The sequence below is a fragment of the Palaemon carinicauda genome, chromosome 20, assembly GCF_036898095.1.
Source record: "Palaemon carinicauda isolate YSFRI2023 chromosome 20, ASM3689809v2, whole genome shotgun sequence".
In the NCBI taxonomy this organism is placed as follows: Eukaryota; Metazoa; Arthropoda; class Malacostraca; order Decapoda; family Palaemonidae; genus Palaemon; species Palaemon carinicauda.
Window position 1 is genome coordinate 94,786,900 of NC_090744.1, and position 20,442 is coordinate 94,807,341.

The 20,442-nt window shown below is 46.4% G+C and overlaps 1 protein-coding gene across 3 annotated transcripts in view; it reads left to right on the forward strand.

Moving 5' to 3' along the window:
• The window catches only part of Tbp (TATA binding protein), an 86,008-nt gene extending 65,985 nt beyond the window's left edge, over positions 1-20,023 (forward strand). For all 3 annotated transcript variants that reach the window (XM_068344076.1, XM_068344075.1, XM_068344077.1), the window contains exons 5-7: positions 6,576-6,679; positions 18,362-18,456; positions 19,755-20,023. In XM_068344076.1, coding sequence (XP_068200177.1) covers positions 6,576-6,679; positions 18,362-18,456; positions 19,755-19,831 — 276 coding nt within the window. In that variant the 3' untranslated portion in view covers positions 19,832-20,023. The remainder of the gene's footprint in view (positions 1-6,575; positions 6,680-18,361; positions 18,457-19,754) is intronic.
• The last annotated feature ends 419 nt before the right edge of the window (positions 20,024-20,442 follow it).

Consider the following 20,442-nt stretch of genomic DNA (forward strand, 5'->3'; position numbering starts at 1 on the left):
TCCTTCAACCTGTGGTTCCTGAAGAGCGCCCAGCGCGCCAGCGTTCCCCTGCTCGCGCTTCTGCAGTGTTAGCGCACAGGCGCTCTCCTGCTCGTCAGCGCTCTTCTGACCGTCAGCGCTCTCCTGTTCGTCAGCGCTCTTCTGAGGACCATCGCCCTTCTGCTCGCCAGCGCTCCCCTATGGTCTCCGAATATCCTGCAGTTCCTGTTGTGCGCCCTGCGCGCCATCAGTCTCCTGAGCGCCCTCGCGATCCTCAGCTTGTTCCTGCACAACGTCGCTCGCGTTCTCCAGCGCTTGTTTCTAAAACACATGTTCGCCCACGCGCTTCCTGTTCCTGTTCCTGTTCGTGAACGCACCGCGCCGACTGTTCCTTCACAGGATTCCACGCGTCGCCCTCTTGCTCGCCAGCGATCGCCAGCTCTCCAGCGATCACAGACAATTGAACAATCGCCTGCTCGTCAGCGTTCTCCTACGCGTCAGCGATCTCCGGACCGCCCGCGTGACCTATCGCCTACGCGCATGCGTTCTCCAACGCGCCGTCGCCCAGAGGATCTGGAAGGACATGGGTTGCCCTCTGTTAGCTCGCCCTCGCGCGGGCGTTTGCCTGCGCGACCTACGCGCTGTCGCTCGCCAACGCGCCATCGCTCGCCTGCGCGCCAGCCAGCGCACCACCGATCGCCTGCTCGCAATCACTCTCCCACGCGCTGCAGGTCTCCTGACCAACGTCGCCAGCGATCTTCGGAGCGTTCTCGCTCGCCCGCACGACAACGCGTTCCCTCGCCGACGCGCCAAGGCATTCGTTCACCGGCTCGCCCACACGCTCGTTCGCCTGTACGCCCACTCGCCTGCGCGACCGCTCGCCTGCTCGCCCGCGCGACCGCTCGCCCGCGCGACCGTTCGCGCCGAATTTCACAGCCAGTGACAGCAGCAGGAACGCGTGTCACCAGACCGCGCTCAGGATCGCCTCCACCAAAGCGCAGGACCATTGTGCAGGACAGGGAAGACACTTCAGAGAGGTCAGTGCGTCTTTCTTCCCCCTTTCCTTTTCAGGCAGGTCCAGTGGTGTCCACTCCGAAGGATCGCCCGATCCCTTTCCCTCCAGCGAGGATTTCGGACTCTGTGTCCGTGGAGCAACAGACTTGGTTTGGTCCTCTGATGCGGGCGTTAGTGAGGGTTATGAAGCCAGCACTCGCCGATCAGGGGAACAAACCAACGGCTACCTCACCTCCGCTGAAGAGAAAGAGAGGAGTGGACTTCGTGGTGACTTCCCCCAGGGAGAAGTTGGTTCCTAAGAGGTCTGTCGGGAAGGCCCCATCCCCTTCGCAGGCGTTTTCTCCTGCTCCCGTGGACGAGGCTTTTCCGTCCTTGGGTGAGTCCAGTGAGGCGATAGTCTCCCCCTCGGCACCAAGGGGGGAGCCTTCTCTTCATGGAGGAGAATCGTCTCGCGCGGAAGGGGCTCTCCGAACCTCTTTGTTGGGGTCCTGTATCCCTCCCAGGAGGGAACCCAAGGACTCCAAGACCATCCCGAAATCGTCTTCAAGGATTCGCCAGGAACCCGCTGCTCCCCGGGGGAACGTCCACGCTTCGCCCCAGGAAGACATTCCGGGGACGGGAGACTTAGCTGCCAGCCCGCAAGGAGGAGACCAGCAGGAATCTGAACATGCCTTCTGGCAGGTCCTGAGCCTGATGAGGCAACTCAATGGGTTCATGGACCCCGTGATTGCCCCCCGAGAAGGCAAGGACACGGTCCTGGACCAAGTGTTTGATGTTCAGAAGGCCCCTAAGACCAGTGCGGCTCTGCCCTGGTCTCGGGGATTGAAGAGTGCCAGAGCCAGGGCCAATGCCCAGCTCGCGATTCTTGCCTCCTCCAGTCGTTCCTCTGCCGGGAACAAACTCATCCCACCTCCTCGTCTCCAGCAGAGGAGGTATTTTGAGATCTTGGGTGAGTCTAGTCTCGCTCTTCCTCTCCATCACTCCGTAGAAGAGCTGGCTAAGGGAGTTCCCCTCGAGAAGCTCTCTGCCCGGCAGGTGTCGTTCTCGGCGTCGGAGATCCTGAGCCATGAGAAGGTCGCGAAGTGCGCCATGCAGGCCACTTCGTGGCTGGATATATGGCTAGGAACTCTGGGCATCCTATTGCGCTCCGAGGACTTGTCTAAGGAGACCAATAGGAAGGCCCTGGAGACCTTCTTACTCTCGGGCACCCGCTCCATCGAGTTCCTGGCGCACCAGGTCACCACCCTGTGGGCCAACTCGGTGTTGAAGCGGCGCGATGCGGTGACCGAGAGGTTCCACCCGAAGGTCCCCGCCGTGGATGTCTGTAGGCTCAGACATGCTTCCCTCCTTGGGGAGAATCTGTTGGAGCCACAGGATATGGAGCGAACAGCTGAGAGGTGGAGGAAATCTAGCACGGACTCCCTCCTCCATAGGGCCCTTACAGCTCGGCCCTATAAGCCACCAGCTCCGCAGCAACAGCAGCAGCAGCCTCGTAAGGCACCGAAGCAGGCACCGTCAGCTAAGAAAGTGGTGTCTAAGCCCCAGCCCTTTCCAGCCAAGGTCAAGAGGGGCGGTAAGTCCTCCAGGGGAGGCAAGACTCCTAGAGGGAGCGGCTGCGGCCGCAAACCCTAGGAGTGGCAGTCCCCCTGCGTGTCCACCTGTGGGGGGATGCCTTCAACGTTGCGTGCACAGGTGGCAGCAACACGGGGCCGATGCTTGGACGGTTTCAGTGATCGGCCAAGGCTATCGCGTCCCGTTCATAACATCTCAACCTCCCCTGACAGCGAATCCAGTGTCGTTGAGCTCCTATGCCACGGGATCGGCAAAGGGGCTGGCCCTTCGGGCGGAAGTCGAGACCATGCTCAAGAAGGGTGCTTTCCAGGAGGTCGTCGACGGCTCCCCAGGCTTCTTCAGTCGACTCTTTCTTGTAAAGAAGGCGTCTGGAGGCTGGAGACCTGTCATCGACCTCTCAGCTCTGAACGGGTTTGTCAAGCAAACTCTGTTCAGCATGGAGACAGCGGACACGGTCAGACTTGCGGTGAGACCTCTAGACTTCATGTGCACACTGGATCTAAAGGACGCGTACTCCCAGATCCCAATCCATCTGTCTTCCAGGAAGTACTTGAGATTCTGCCTAGACGACAAGATCTACCAGTTCAAGGTGCTGTGTTTCGGTCTCTCCACAGCTCCTCAGGTGTTCACCAGAGTGTTCACCCTGATTTCATCTTGGGCGCACAGGAACGGCATTCGTCTCCTTCGCTATCTGGACGACTGGCTGATCCTAGCAGACTCGGAGTCGACCCTTCTTCGGCACCGAGACAGGCTTCTAGGTCTTTGCCAGGATCTGGGGATCATGGTAAACCTCGAGAAGTCCCCTCTGCAGCCGTCCCAACGACTGGTTTATCTAGGCATGCTGATAGACACCAATCTCCACAAAGCCTTTCCATCAGACGACAGGATAGCAAGGCTGAGGAGGGTGGCGGAACCCTTCCTCAGGCGAGAAGAGCTTCCCGCCCAATCGTGGTTGCGTCTCTTAGGTCACCTGTCCTCCCTGGCTCGTCTGGTTCCAAACAGCCGCCTCAGGATGAGATCCCTGCAGTGGCGGCTCAAGTTCCGGTGGAATCAAGGATCCGATTCCCCGGACGTTCAGGTCCCGATAGGATCTTTGGAACGGACGGACTTGCGGTGGCGGCTGGTCGACGAAAACCTGCTGAAGGGAGTGAGTCTTCTCGTCCTCCCCCCGGAATTGACACTGTTTTCGGACGCGTCAAAACAAGGGTGGGGGGCGCACGTTCTGAACCAGAGGACCTCAGGCCTTTGGTCAGAATAAGAAAAGTGCCTACACATCAACCTTCTAGAGTTGAAGGCCGTCTTTCTGGCTCTTCAACAGTTCCAACGGACCCTGGCGGGTCATTCTGTGGTGGTGATGAGCGACAACACCACGGTAGTGGCTTATATCAACAAGCAGGGAGGCACTTTCTCGCAGCAGCTAACCCATCTTGTATTAGAGATTCTGAGGTGGACCGAAGTCCACTCGATAACACTATCAGCTCGCTTCATTCCTGGCAAGAGGAATGTGCTCGCTGACAGTCTGAGCAAGGCCTCGCAGATAGTGAGTACCGAGTGGTCTTTGGATCCTCAGACAGCCAACAAAGTCCTGACTTTGTGGGGTTCCCCGACCGTGGACCTGTTCGCGACAGCGTTGAATTTCAAGCTGCCTCTATACTGCTCCCCAGTCCTGGACCCCAAGGCTCTCTGGCAAGATGCTTTCCAGCAACGGTGGGACAACATCGACGTGTACGCCTTCCCACCGTTCTGTCTGATGAGAAGGGTGCTCAACAGGACCAGACTATCGGTCAACTGTTTGATGACTCTGGTAGCTCCGCTATGGCATCACGCGGAATGGTTCCCGGACCTTCTGCAGCTCCTGACGGAGCTCCCGAGGGAACTTCCTCCACGACACGAGCTTCTCAGACAACCCCACTCCAAAGTCCCTCACAAGGCCGTAGCCTCGCTTCGGCTTCACGCCTGGAGACTATCCAGCGTCTCCTCACGGAGAGAGGCTTTTCGCAACAGGTTGCGGAGAGAATGTCTCGGCACCTGCGAAGGTCCTCTGAGGGAGTCTACCAGGCGAAGTGGAGAGTCTTTTGTGGTTGGTGTCGTGGGAGGGGTATCTCTCCACTCGATGCCACTATTCCAGCAATAGCGGACTTCCTCGTATATCTGCGGGAGGAAATGCGCCTTTCTGTCTCGGCGGTGAAAGGCTATCGCTCAGCCTTAAGCTTGGCCTTTAGGCTGAAAGGCGTGGACATTTCTTCTTCGCTAGAACTCTCTCTACTCATACGTAGCTATGAGCTTACCTGCCCCCAGTCGGAAGTGAGACCTCCTCCTTGGAACGTGGTTCGGGTCCTCAGGGCTCTTAAGAGACCTCCCTTCGAACCATTACGCCAGGCCTCCGATCGCCACCTGTCTTGGAAGACGGCTTTCCTGCTCGCTTTGGCTTCGGCCAAGCGGGTTAGTGAACTTCATGGTCTCTCGTACGACATCGCCCATTCAAGGGGATGGGGGGAGGTAACGTTCAGGTTCGTCCCTGAGTTTGTGGCCAACACTCAGAATCCTGGAGTGCCGGATCCTCGGTTCGACTCTTTCAGGATCGCGAGTCTCCGCTCTGTAACAAGCTACCCAGACCAGCTGCTACTATGTCCAGTGAGGTGTCTGAGGTACTACATGAAGAGAACGGCTGCAGTCCATCCTCAAGTGCGAGCATTGTTTGTGAGCACAGGCAGGACGAAGAGGAGGGTCACCAGGAACACCATCTCAGCTTGGATTCGAAGGGTTATCCACCACGCCTTGAATCCAGACCCTCCTCCGTCATGTCACCCTAGGGCACACGATGTCAGGGGTGTTGCTACGTCCCTGGCCTTCAAGATAAACTTCTCTGTGACGCAGGTGCTTCAAGCTGGGGTCTGGAAGCGTCAGACGACCTTCACAGCCCACTACCTGCAGGACGTGACCCACAGGAGCCTCGATACATTTTCTATCGGCCCTGTGGTGGCTGCGCAACAGCTCGTCTAACCTCAGGCTCCTTTATGGACAAGTAGCAGTAGGTTGAGGGCGTTGTTACCCGGTTTTAGTCTGCGTGAATGAAAGAGTATGTCTGACCCTTACTTCTTTCTTCATTCTCCCCTCTCTTGGGGAAGCAGCATCCTGGTCCTCGCATAGCTGACCTCGACCTCTGCAGGTAACTCATGCTTCCTTGTGCTCCTAGTATTAAGCTTAATACTGTTGCGTCCCCCATACCCTGACGAGGTGGTATTGGGAACGTCCTATCCTAGATTCCAATCTAAAGGTCTCAAGGTCAACTTCATAGGACAAGTCACACTTTCCTCCACACACAACTTATGTAGGCCACTCGTTCCTAGCGAAGCAAGGAACTTGTGAGGTGCAGGGGCTCCTTCTCTCAAGTGCTACTCACTGAGGGATGGAGTCCCCGGGCAAAGCCGAAGTCAGTAAGGCTGCGGACTTTCCACCCTTCCTAAGGGGTAAGTCACCCAACGTAAATAGCGTGGTTTGTATTTCGGTTACGGAACAAATGACAAATTCGGAGATAATTTGTATTTTTCCTAACCATACAAACCTTAGCTATTTACACATATTTGCCCGCCAACCCTGGCCCCCAAGTCAAGTCCTACCTCTAAGTGAAGTGAAGCAAATCACCGGTGTGTGGGGGGGGGAGGGGTAGCAAGCTATCCCTTCCCCTACCCCCGCTAACTAGCGCGGGGGTAATTAACCCTCGTTAAAAACTATTGGCTCGTCATTTCAGCTACGCTAAAAGGTAAACCCAATGTAAATAGCTAAGGTTTGTATGGTTAGGAAAAATACAAATTATCTCCGAATTTGTCATATTTCTAGCCTTCGCTGTACTTCTACTCCTATAGTAAAGAGCTCGGGTTTGTATAGTTAGGAAAAATACAAGTTATATTTAAAATTTGTCGTTTTCCTCTTTTCTCATGCACAGTAATCATGAATAATATATGAATTTTATAACCAAATGTTATTGACATACATGTCTTTTTGAACAGGCAAAATTTTTGGAGTTCAAAATTCAAAATATGGTTGGCAGCTGCGACGTAAGATTTCCCATCAGATTAGAAGGTCTAGTCTTGACACACAGTCAGTTCAGCAGGTAAATTGTTAGATTAAAGTATGATCCTTTTAGTATTTTAAATTCCATAGGAAATTCTAGTAGTTTCAAGAACATACACTACTATTATAGTATTGGGACTGGAGGTAGAATAGAAAGGTTTGAGAAAAAATTTGTAGGTGATAAATAATGTATATGTTTGTTCCTACACGTAATACAAACCTTCTTCCTTTAATAGTTGCATGACTTCAGAAAAGCTAGAATGTTTGTTTAAACTTTAAACCAGGTAGTAGTAGCAGCTGGTGGGTGTGGGGGTCCCACTCACCTTCCTGGTAACATGACCTTCACTTTGACTTATGATCCCGGAAGGTGCTGAGGATTTATCATCTGGCTGTGCTATTGTGGCCTCTTTCCTGTGAGAGCTTTGTCTCACACACACACACTGAAATGTGTGTCTTTTATCATCAGTATTTAGTTTATCATTTACCTTATATATTATACATTACAGTATAGAATACTTCTTGTGTCAAAGGAAACAAATGAATATTTTCATTACATTTCTTTATAATGGAATATCCATTATTACTAACAAATAGTTTTATATCTTCCAACGGCTATTAGAGAATACTTCTTGTGTCAAAGGAAACAAATGGATATTTTCATAACATTTATGTACAACGTAAAGTCCATTTAATACTGATGAGTAGTTTAAATATTTTAACGGCTATATATCATGTACCATGATTTTATGAGAAAATTATATCAAACAAATTTTTGAAAAATTATTCTATAATCACTTCACATTGAAAGGAAAAAATATTTTGGTTGTTTAAAGTGAAATACAATGGGAGATAAAGCAAACTTATGAAAAATTTATTCTGTAATCAGGATTAAAACAAATAAACATGGTAATGTAGATTATTATAGAGTACAGTAAGTGAGCAAGTATATCCAATGGTGACAAATCTCGTATATAGCTTGAGTAGCGAATCTGCGACTTCGTAGTGAATGGGTCAAGAAAGCTGATTCTTTCTCCATTCGTAAAAAAAACAAAGAAAAATTACTTCTTCATTAGCAATCTTCAGTAATTTGCAATTTCAGGCCATACAGAGCTTCATGAATTGGTCTGGGGATAGGGTACTACAAGAAACAAATCCAAGCAGTGTAACATGCACATGGTACTCGGCTTGTTCGTGACACTTAAAAGGGAAAATTGATAGAAGGGTCACATCATCTAGGCTCTTCAACAGAAACATGACAGGCATCCAGTTTCTTCTCTGGTGTTTTTCCTCTATTTTAGGAATGGAACATCAAACCTGTTTTCTTCTCACTTTTACATGCCTGATTGAGTTTTTTTTTGCTTGTTTGGTTGTCTATTATGGTACAATGCATGAATCTACTCATTTATTGCTCAAGTATTACTCCTTGGAGACCACACAGCACATTAACCCCAAAAATTTGGTTTTGATGAAAGAAAAACCAGTTTTTTGGGAGGTGCTTCCATAGCCTTGTGTAAGGAAGGTGGGCATTTAATTCCCATTCTCATTATGGAAGATTGCAGCTTGGTACAAGTTGATGTGCGAGTAGCAATCACCAGTATTAGTACTGGTTCTTGATGGTGATGTCATCAGTTCCCAGATTGTTTCAGCATTAGAGGTGCTGTGACAAGTTCAATAAGGCCTGAACTCGAAGGACTCCCTTATACACACCGAGTCCATGGTTGGCACGTTGAAACACTAGTGCTAGAGCGGGATAGAAAATATTTCTTTTGTAATATGTTATTTTCATTAGTAAAATAAATTTTTGAATATACTTACCCGATGATCATGTAGCTGTCAACTCCGTTGCCCGACAGAAATCTACGGTCGGGATACGCCAGCGATCGCTATCCAGGTGGGGGTGTACACAACAGCGCCATCTGTGAGTAGGTACTCAAGTACTTCTTGTCAACAAGAACTCAATTTTCTCCTCGGTCCACTGGTTCTCTATGGGGAGGAAGGGCGGGTTCTTAAATTCATGATCATCGGGTAAGTATATTCAAAAATTTATTTTACTAATGAAAATAACATTTTTCAATATTAATCTTACCCGATGATCATGTAGCTGATTCACACCCAGGGTGGTGGGTGGAGACCAGCATACATGTTAACCAAGAAGCTAAGTATCCCGTATTTCATTTTATCAGTTATTCAAAATAACAAACATAAAATAAATAAGTACCTGGTAAGGAAGTCGACTTGAACTATTACTCTGCCTTTTTTAAGTACGTCTTCCTTACTGAGCCTAGCGGTCCTCTTAGGATGCTGAACGACTCCTAGGTGCTGAAGTATAAAGGGCTGCAACCCATACTAAAGGACCTCATCACAACCTCTAACCTAGGCGCTTCTCAAGAAAGAATTTGACCACCCGCCAAATCAACCAGGATGCGGAAGGCTTCTTAGCCTTCCGTACAACCCAAAAAACAACAATAAAAAGTATTCAAGAGAAAGATTAAAAAGGTTATGGGATTATGGGAATGTAGTGGCTGAGCCCTCACCTACTACTGCACTCGCTGCTACGAATGGTCCCAGGGTGTAGCAGTTCTCGTAAAGAGACTGGACATCTTTGAGATAGAATGATGCGAACACTGACTTGCTTCTCCAATAGGTTGCATCCATAACACTCTGCAGAGAACGGTTCTGTTTGAAGGCCACTGAAGAAGCAACAGCTCTCACTTCATGTGTCCTTACCTTCAGCAAAGCAAGGTCTTCTTCCTTCAGATGAGAATGTGCTTTTCTAATCAGAAGCCTGATGTAGTAAGAAACTGCGTTCTTAGACATCGGTAGAGAAGGCTTCTTGATAGCACACCATAAAGCTTTTGATTGTCCTCGTAATGGCTTTGACCTTCTTAAATAGTACCTAAGAGCTCTTACTGGGCAAAGTACTCTCTCTAGTTCGTTCCCCACCAAGTTGGACAGGCTTGGGATCTCGAACGACTTAGGCCAAGGACGGGAAGGAAGCTCGTTTTTAGCCAAAAAACCGAGCTGCAAGGAACATGTAGCCGTTTCAGATGTAAAACCTATGTTCCTGCTGAAGGCGTGGATCTCACTTACTCTTTTAGCTGTTGCTAAGCACACGAGGAAAAGAGTTTTTAATGTGAGGTCCTTAAAAGAGGCTGATTGGAGCGGTTCAAATCTTGATGACATTAGGAACCTTAAAACCACGTCTAGATTCCAGCCTGGAGTGGACAACCGACGTTCCTTTGAGGTCTCAAAAGACCTAAGGAGGTCCTGTAGATCTTTGTTGGTGGAAAGATCCAAGCCTCTGTGGCGGAATACCGCTGCCAACATACTTCTGTAACCCTTGATCGTAGGAGCTGATAGGGATCATACGTTCCTTAGATGTAACAGGAAGTCAGCAATCTGGGTTACAGTGGTACTGGTTGAGGAAACTGCATTCGCCTTGCACCAGCTTCGGAAGACTTCCCATTTAGACTGATAGACTCTGAGAGTGGATGTCCTCCTTGCTCTGGCAATCGCTCTGGCTGCCTCCTTCGAAAAGCCTCTAGCTCTTGAGAGTCTTTCGATAGTCTGAAGGCAGTCAGACGAAGAGCGTGGAGGTTTGGGTGTACCTTCTTTACGTGAGGTTGACGCAGAAGGTCCACTCTTAGAGGAAGAGTCCTGGGAACGTCGACTAGCCATTGCAGTACCTCGGTGAACCATTCTCTCGCGGGCCAGAGGGGAGCAACCAACGTCAGCCGTGTCCCTTTGTGAGAGGCGAACTTCTGAAGTACCCTGTTGACAATCTTGAACGGCGGGAACGCATACAGGTCGAGATGGGACCAATCCAGCAGAAAGGCATCCACGTGAACTGCTGCTGGGTCTGGAATCGGAGAACAATACATCGGGAGCCTCTTGGTCATCGAGGTAGCGAATAGATCTATGGTTGGCTGACCCCACAGGGCCCATAGTCTGCTGCAAACATTCTTGTGAAGGGTCCACTCTGTGGGGATGACCTGACCCTTCCGGCTGAGGCGATCTGCCATGACATTCATATCGCCCTGAATGAACCTCGTTAACAGCGAAAGCTTTCGATCTTTTGACCAAATGAGGAGGTCCCTTGCGATCTCGAACAACTTCCTCGAATGAGTCCCTCCCTGCTTGGAGATGTAAGCCAAGGCTGTGGTGTTGTCGGAGTTCACCTCCACCACCTTGTTTAGCTGGAGGGACTTGAAGTTTATCAAGGCCAGATGAACCGCCAACAACTCCTTGCAATTGATGTGAAGTGTCCTTTGCTCCTGATTCCATGTGCCCGAGCATTCCTGTCCGTCCAGTGTCGCACCCCAGCCCGTGTCCGATGCGTCCGAGAAGAGACGGTGGTCGGGGGTCTGAACAGCCAATGGTAGACCTTCCTTGAGAAGAATGCTGTTCTTCCACCACGTTAGAGTAGACCTCATCTCTTCGGAAACAGGAACTGAGACCGCCTCTAGCGTCATGTCCTTTATCCAGTGAGCAGCTAGATGATACTGAAGGGGGCGGAGGTGGAGTCTCCCTAACTCGATGAACTGGGCCAGCGATGAAAGTGTCCCTGTTAGACTCATCCACTGCCTGACTGAACATCGGTTCCTTCTCAGCATGCTCTGGATGCATTCTAGGGCTTGATTGATCCTTGGGGCCGACGGAAAAGCCCGAAAAGCTCGACTCTGAATCTCCATACCTAGATAGACAATGGTCTGGGATGGGACGAGCTGGGACTTCTCTATATTGACCAGGAGGCCCAGTTCCTTGGTCAGATCCATAGTCCATCTGAGATTCTCCAGACAGCGACGACTTGTTGGAGCTCTTAAAAGCCAGTCGTCTAAATAGAGGGAGGCTCTGATGTCTGCCAAGTGAAGGAATTTCGCAATATTCCTCATCAGTCTGGTAAACACAAGAGGTGCCGTGCTTAGGCCAAAGCACAGGGCTTGGAACTGGTACACAACCTTTCCAAAGACGAACCTTAGGAAAGGTTGGGAGTCTGGATGGATGGGGACGTGAAAGTACGCGTCTTTCAGGTCTAACGAGACCATCCAGTCCTCCTGCCTGACCGCTGCTAGGACCGACTTCGTCGTCTCCATCGTGAACGTCTGCTTGGTGACAAAAGCATTGAGAGCACTGACATCCAGCACCGGTCTCCAACCTCCTGTCTTCTTCGCTACCAGGAAGAGACGGTTGTAGAAGCCCGGGGATTGATGGTCCCGGACTATGACTACCGCTTCCTTTTGTAGCAAGAGCGACACCTCTTGTTGCAACGCTAGCCTCTTGTCCTTCTCCTTGTAGTTGGGAGAGAGGTTGATGGGAGATGTAGCTAGAGGGGGACTGCGGCAGAACGGAATTCTGTATCCCTCCCTTAGCCACTTCACAGACTGAGCGTCTGCACCTCTGCTCTCCCAAGCTTGCCAGAAGGTCTTGAGTCTGGCTCCCACTGCTGTCTGGAGAGGAAGGAAGTCAGAACTTGCCTTTTGCCGACTTGGAACCCTTCTTGGATTTGCCACGGTGACTGTCGGCACGGGTACCTCCTCTGCTGGAGGTTCTGCCACGAAAGGGCGGGATGAACCGAGTTGCAGGAGTGTCAACTGCTGCAGGGCGGAAGGGTCTAGGCACGGAAGGTAAGGTTTTAGCCTTACGTGCAGAAGATGCCATCAGATCATGGGTATCCTTCTGGATAAGAGAGGCAGCCATCCCCTTAATCAGCTCCTCCGGAAACAGACACTTGGAGAGAGGAGCGAACAACAACTCTGACTTCTGGCAAGGAGTGATACCAGCCGATAAGAAGGAGCAAAGATGTTCTCTCTTCTTGAGCACTCCCGACACGTACGAAGCCGCAAGTTCACCGGACCCATCCCGAATGGCTTTGTCCATGCTAGACATGATCAGCATGGCAGAGTCCCTATCTGAAGGGGAAGTCTTCCTGCTTAAGGCTCCCAAACACCAATCGAGGAAGTTGAAGATCTCGAAGGCACGAAAGACTCCCTTCAACAGATGATCCATATCAGAAAAGGACCAGCAGATCTTCGATCGTCTCATAGCCAACCTGCGGGGAGAGTCAACCAGACTTGAGAAGTCGCCCTGGGCAGAGGCAGGAACTCCCAAGCCGGGTTCCTCTCCCGTGGCATACCAGACGCTCGACTTGGAAGCAAGCTTGGTAGGCGGAAAGATGAATGCAGTCTTTCCCAGTTGCTTCTTGGAATGCAACCACTCTCCCATAACCCTCAAAGCTCTCTTAGATGATCGTGCGAGAACAAGCTTGGTGAAGGCAGGCGCAGCAGACTGCATGCCCAGAGCAAACTCGGAGGGAGGAGAGCGAGGGGTTGCAGACACAAACTGCTCAGGATACAAGTCCCTGAACAAGGCAAGGACTTTACGAAAGTCTAAGGAGGGAGGCGTAGACTTGGGCCCTTCAAAGTCAGAGTGCGGCTCATCCAAGTGTGCAGCTTCGTCATCCGATACTCCATCATCCGAAAGCTGAGTAGGAAGTGGCAAAGGCAGAGCAGAAAGCTGAACGGCTGAATCCGGCAGTACGGGTGCATGCGTAGCTGCGGATCCAACATCATGCCGCTGCTGGTCAGTCTGCGAGCTGGCAACAACAAAAGCAGAGTGCTGGAGCGTGGGAGGGGCTGCGGTGGGTTGCGGAGCATGCTGTATGGTATGCGGAGCATGCTGTATGGTATGCGGAGCATGCTGCATGGGTTGCGGAGAAAGCCGCATAGTGCTGGAACCCGGCAGCTCTACAGCACCTTCCCACTGCTGATGCGGTAGCTCACGCATGTCAACGGATGGAGCAGCAAGAACATGCGTCTGGCAGGGTGGACTGCGCATCGGTGGTGGAGCTCTCACAGGTGGAGTGTGGGAGCAGGCAGCCGCAGTATCTGCTGAGCGCACAACCTCGGCGGGTTGTAGGTTAACAGGTGCAGTGTTAACCTTCTCAGCATGATACTCCTGCATGAATGCCGCAAGCTGAGACTGCATAGTCTGCAGCATGGACCACTTAGGGTCTACCGTGGTTGGAGCAACAACAGACGGAGCAGAAGCCTGTTGTGGAACCACTCTACCTCTCTTGGGAGGTGTGCAGTCATCAGATGACTGCAGCGAGTCCGAACTGACCCAGTGGCTACACCTGGGCCGTTGGACTCGTTCGGAAGGGACCTTACGTTTGAGCGGTCGTGAGACCTTGGTCCATCGTTTCCTCCTGGAAACTTCTTCCACAGACGAGGAATGTAAGGGCTCATTCGTCTGTTTGTGGATGGGACGATCTTTGGCAGATACGTCCGCAACCACTGAGGATACATCCGTGCGCCGATCAAGGCCTGCCGAACCCTTTGGTCCTTTGACATTGCTTCTCCCCTGGGCTTGGGAGCTTGCAAGAGGTCCCGGACTGGGAGGACGACTGGCACGCACAGATGTACCCTCATGCGCAACACTGACACTGACACTTTTCACATCACTAGCACTGATAACACTTCCCACTGCACTTTTCGCTTTCAGCTCTCTGACATCTGCCAAGAGCTGATTACGGTCATTAGCCAATGACTCCACTCTGTCACCGAGAGCCTGAATGGCACGCAACATATCCGCCATGGATGGCTGAGCACTAGTAGCAGGTTCGGGAGTCACCACCACAGGGGAAGGAAAAGGTTGAGGGGCATGGGGAGAGGAAAAATCCACAGAGCGAGAAGAACTCCTCCTGATTCTCTCCTTCTCTAACCTACGTGCATTTTTGAGGAATTCGTTAAAATCGAATTCCGAAAGCCCAGCGCATTCCCCACATCGATCTTCCAATTGACAGGATTTACCCCTACAATTGGAACAAACGGTGTGAGGATCTATAGAGGCCTTTGGAAGACGCCTAGCACAAGTCCTAACGCTACACTGCCTGTACTTAGGGACTTGAGACTGGTCAGACATCTTGAATTTTAGAAGTAGTCAAGGGGGAATTCCAAAATCTAGCAAAGTTCGTTAACAATTAATCCAAATTAATTCCAAAAGCTTGCTAAGCTAATGATAAAGCTTCCTGAATAGCGAAGGCTAAACTCTAGAGTGAATACATCACCAAATCGTGAACAACAACTCCAGAATCAATAGCGTATCCAAGTAGGTCTTGCCGGCGGCACGACAGAGGAAAAATTGAGTTCTTGTTGACAAGAAGTACTTGAGTACCTACTCACAGATGGCGCTGTTGTGTACACCCCCACCTGGATAGCGATCGCTGGCGTATCCCGACCGTAGATTTCTGTCGGGCAACGGAGTTGACAGCTACATGATCATCGGGTAAGATTAATATTGAAAATTAGGTTATATTGGATTGGATTCCCTGTCCTAGCCTTTTACAGGAAAGGAGACCAGACAGCACCTCCCTAAAATTAAGTTTTTCGTTCGTCAAAACCACTTTTTTTTCTGTATTGATTGTTATGCGTTTATCAAAATTTCCCCAAATTTTATAATATAGATATAGTTAATCTCATGAAATGTATATACACTTGGTACAATAGCTTAAAAATTATTTTACCACTGGGAAAAATAAAAGTAGCCATTTTTATATAAGATGATATTTATTTTTGATAAAAATTTCATACCTTATTGTTACTTTTCATCTCCTTTGCCATACTCAGTAGTGATGTAAACCATAAGATGCACAGTATTCTTGAAGGCAGTAAACATTTTTTTTTCTCAAGACTGCCACCCAATAGCACCAAATGTATTTCTCAATCAACGTTTTTTTTTTTTTTTTTTTTTTTTTTTTTTTTTTTTTTTTTTTTTTTTTTTTTTTGTGGGATGAACATTACTCTGTTTTGCTGGAGATACCATAAAATCATAGAAATGACATCCCAACACAAAATATAGAAAGTAACAAGTTACTTCTCATTCCTTTTTGTAGTTCAGTTTAGCCAGACAAATTCATAATGTAGAGACCCATGAGTGAAATGTATTCACAGTGCTATATAATTAGTTGATGGGTCAGCAATGGTTGAGGAAAATAGTATTATAAAACTAATTGGGACACATCATTTTGTAAAAATTTAATTGCCAGGAATCCCCTCTCTCTTCTCCAGCATTATACAGTATATTGTAATTATGCAATGTCTTCCCAGAAAAAACTATTTCACACATGACCATTCACTTTACTGTACAAAAAGGAAAAGTCATATATTTGTAGAGAATGAGAAATGATTACATGGGCACTACCGCTCGCCCCTCACTGAGGTTTTCAAACTGAAAGGGCATGATCTCTCCTCTTCATGGGAACTCAGTTCTCATTTGGAGTTTCAAGCAGACTTGTTCTCCATAAAATTCAACCCCCTTCTTGGGATGTGACAAAGGTCCTTAGGTCTTTGAAGAAAGCCCCTATGAACCTATGCATAAAGCCTCGGACAGGGACCTTACCCTAAAGACCGTCTTTCTCCTTGCCGTAGCTTCAGCCAAGAGAATAAATGAAGTAAATGATCTATCTTACCTTATGTCACATTCCAGGGGTTGGAAAGAATTGTCCCTATCATTTGTTCCCAAATTTGTGACACCAAGACCCAACATCCAGTAGAAAACAATCTAAAAGAGGTAATTGATGACCTGGATGATATATTACTCTGTCCTGTCAGAGCAATTTGTAAATATTTAAAGAGAACAGCACTCCTTATGCCTAAAATTCTCAATTTATTTGTGAGCACAAGTCCCTTCAAAAAGAAAGTATCCAAAAAACATAGTTTCCTTTTGGTTAAGAGAAGCAGTCATGAGAGCTTATAAATCCTCAGGGTAAGTGTCGCCAGTACACCCCTCTAAAGCACATGATATCAATGAACTTACGGCAACCCGAGCATTCCACTAAAACCACTTAGTAGCACATGTCCTCGAAGCTAACGTATGGAGGCAACATAACACTTATGGATATTGTACTTGTAGGTCCTTTTACACTTTCTCTTTAGGCCCTATAGTTACTGCTCAGCAAATAATCTAATCATATGCTCTTACTGGACATTTAACTATTTTTATCAAAGTCATCAGTTATTCTCTGCATTGTAAGGGTATATAATGTGGATGAAGGTGGATGGTGTTCACAGATGGACCTGAAGCCTTTACTTGGAATTCACCATAAGGCAAGTAAGAATGCCATGTTTTTTTTAGTTGTTGATTATATATTGAATATATTCTTTATGTAACTCGATGTTCACATAGCTTCACCCCTGGCACAAGACTTAGACTTTCGATTTGGACCTTACGGCCCTACCTCGTTACGACCCAGCTATGTAGTTCCAATTTAATCCACTTCTGACCTTTGGTCTGTCAGGGAGGAAGGGAATATCTCTTAACGGAGCATTCCCCCCCTCCACCTAACAAAGAAGCCCATATAAATGACTCGGAAGTTTGTATCTGCGTAGGAATAAACTACAAATTTTTAAAACTATTTGTATTTTTCCTAGTTATATAAATCTGAGTCATTAAATCATAGGTCCCGCCTCATCCTCACAATGCTTTGACCAAAAGAGAGTGAAGTGTGTTATGCGACAGCACCCCGCGCCTCCATGCACTAGAGTTGCCTAGCAACTGTATTATGATGCAATTAAGCCCTTTTTATTGTCTGGTCATAGAAGATGAGACTAGGAGTGACCCATTGAAATGACTCGGGGTGTCTATAGCTAGGAAAACTACAAATCATTATAAAAATTTGTAGTGTTTAAAGTAAGAAGGTACTGTTTGAATACTGTAAAATGTGTTTAAAGAGAGAAGTTGTTTGAATTCTGTAAAATAAGACTATCATCTAGGCAAATGGTAAATATTTCTTATGTTTGTATAGAACCTCTGTGCTTCCATACATAGCAAATATATGGACAATTGAAATGAAAATTTAAAAGTCTGAAATTGTATGGACTTATGGAAAGTAGGGGGTTGAGGTGTTGTGCAGAATGAGAAAGAGTGATAGGAATGATCAGATGCCGAAGTCAGAAATATGGAAAAGGATAGGATGTGGACCTTTGGTAAAGCTAAAATTGTGAAGAATGGGAAAGTGAGATTTTGAATTAATTTACTGGTAGCTGAAAGTACACAAGAGCAAAAGTGAATAGAAATAACTTTATGGATCCTTTCACCTAATAAATGGAAAGTCTTGACATAAAAATGTGAATGTTGGTGATAACGTATGAATAAAAGTTAATATTGCCTAAATAAAATGAAGTACAATAGAGGGCTGTGACACCCGCAGTACCAGCTGAACTCAGTTGAGTCCCTTGTTAGGCTGGGAGGAACGTAGAGAGTAGAGGTCCCCTTTTTGTTTTTGTTTCTTTGTTGATGTCGGCTACCCCCCAAAATTGGCGGAAGTGCCTTGGTATATGTATGTACAATAGAGGGTAAAAAAAAAAATAGTTGAATTAAGAGTCTTAGGCCATCATAGGTACAATGATGCAACCCAATAGTCAATTCAGCTGTCATAAAATTACTAGATGTTGCACTCATGATAGCACAATAGCTAAACAAAGAGGCACCAATACTCCCAGCAACTATGCAGACTATATATAAAAATAGCTATTTTTTTCCCCAAATATACCTTTTTGAAGATACTCTTTTATAAATGAAATTTAAAAAATGGATTTTATTATTTTGATTAAATGCAATTTAAAAATTTTTTTATCCTTACCCATTTGTAACATATAATCAAGCCTGGTAAAATTAGGTAATGATAACTATATTGTAAGTAGATTAATTGAAAAGCTTTTTCCAGCTACGAACCTGAACTATTTCCTGGTCTGATCTACCGAATGGTGAAACCCCGTATCGTATTACTGATATTCGTCTCCGGGAAAGTAGTACTAACAGGTATGTATGTATGTATATATTTATTTATTCATTTATTTTTTTTTTTTTATTTATTTATTTATTTTTTTATTTTCTTTTTTTTTTTGCACCTATGGTTTTGTGTAGTATACTGTTATTCTCAGTTCAGTGTCAACTACAAGGAAATCAATAGTTCAGAATTTTATGTACAGTAATGGGTAATCATTGGAGGCTATAACTTAATACTTGCTAGTACTGTTCACAAGTTTAATTTCCTTTTCCATGAGAAAAGTTAAGATGCAGGACTTGTTTTATAAACTGATTGTAATTTTTTTTTTCTTTTCTATTGAAAGAACACAAGGTGTACTGTACTTTTAACCCTTTTACCCCTAAAGGACGTACTGGTACGTTTCACAAAAGCCATCTCTTTACCCCCATGGACGTACCGGTACGTCCTTGCAAAAATATGCTATAAATTTTTTTTTTTTCATATTTTTGATATTTTTTTGAGAAAATTCAGGCATTTTCAAAGAGAATAAGACCAACCTGACCTCTCTATGACAAAAATTAAGGCTTTTAGAGCAATTTAAAAAAAAATTACTGCAAAATGTGCTGGGAAAAAAATAACCCCCTGGGGGTTAAGGGTTGGAAATTTCCAAATAGCCTGGGGGTAAAAGGGTTAAAGTATTAACAGTAAAAGTACTTTTAGATTGAGGAAAGGAAAATAAATTTAGACACATAGTACAGTTCTGTATGGTATACTACTGTACTTTTAAAGCTTGAAGGTATTATTTCTTGAAATTTGAAGCCAACAATATTCTGGAATATTATGGTTTAGCCCATGAGATAGATTCCAGTGATGTCATCAGTTAAAACAAAATTAAATTAATCATAGATACTCGGATGTTAAATAGCATTAGGGTGACATATGGAGTGTGTATGTGGGATCATGTAACACCATATCCTTGTTTAAAGATACTTATGATATTGCTTTGAGGTGTAAAAACTATGTATGAATATTTTAAATATTTATGAAGAGTAATATTTTTTGGCTAACTTTACCACATCATAATATTGTATGGTATAATTGGTTATATTTTGTATTATATTAATAAAAGTATTAAGCTTTTAAATGAGACTAAGGTCAACACTTTGCCATGAAAAATAAATTTAGTTATAAAAAATCCTCTCTTCTAAGTTCTTAAACAGTAACCCAGAAGCAAGTTTGGTTCACTTCATATAAGGGTTTGAATACACTTTGTGTAAATATTATTTAAGTAATTTACAATAGGTATTATTTTTCAAGTATTGTGATGAAATCTCTTCATTTCTTATTCCAGGTGCAAAAGTGAGAGACCAGATTTACGAGGCCTTTGACAATATCTATCCAATATTAAAAAGCTTTAAGAAGCAGTAATGGTAGAAAAAATTCCACCAGAGTACTACAGAAAAGGGATACTTGAATCCATTTTCTTCTTTACAATTTTGGTTTCCAGTGATAATACATGTTGGCTCTCTTCTCAGTACCAGTCAGTTATGGCTTACTACTGTATAAGTTCTGAAATGCCTTTATGTTTTACAATATAAACACCTAAGCATCTGTTCATTATTAGGTATCTCCATTGACTTGGTAGGAAAGTATTTTGAATATGATTTTGATGCTGATAAAGAAAATATAAGCTCTACTTGGTACAGTAATACCTTGAGGTACGAGTTTAATCCGTTCTGGGACCGAGCTTGTATTTCAATTTTCTCGTATCTCAGATGAATTTTTCCAATATAAAATAACTAAAAATAAATTGATACGTTCCAACCGTCTGAAAAAACCCTAATAACAGTATATTACAGAGGAAAAACTTGTTTTTTCAATATTAAACTTACCCGATAATCATGTAGCTGTCAACTCCGTTGCCCGACAGAAATCTAAGGAGGGATACGCCAGCTATCACAATACTAGAAGGGGGTGTACTAACAGCGCCACCTGTGGCCAGGTACTCAAGTACTTCTTGTTGACACCTCCTCAATTAT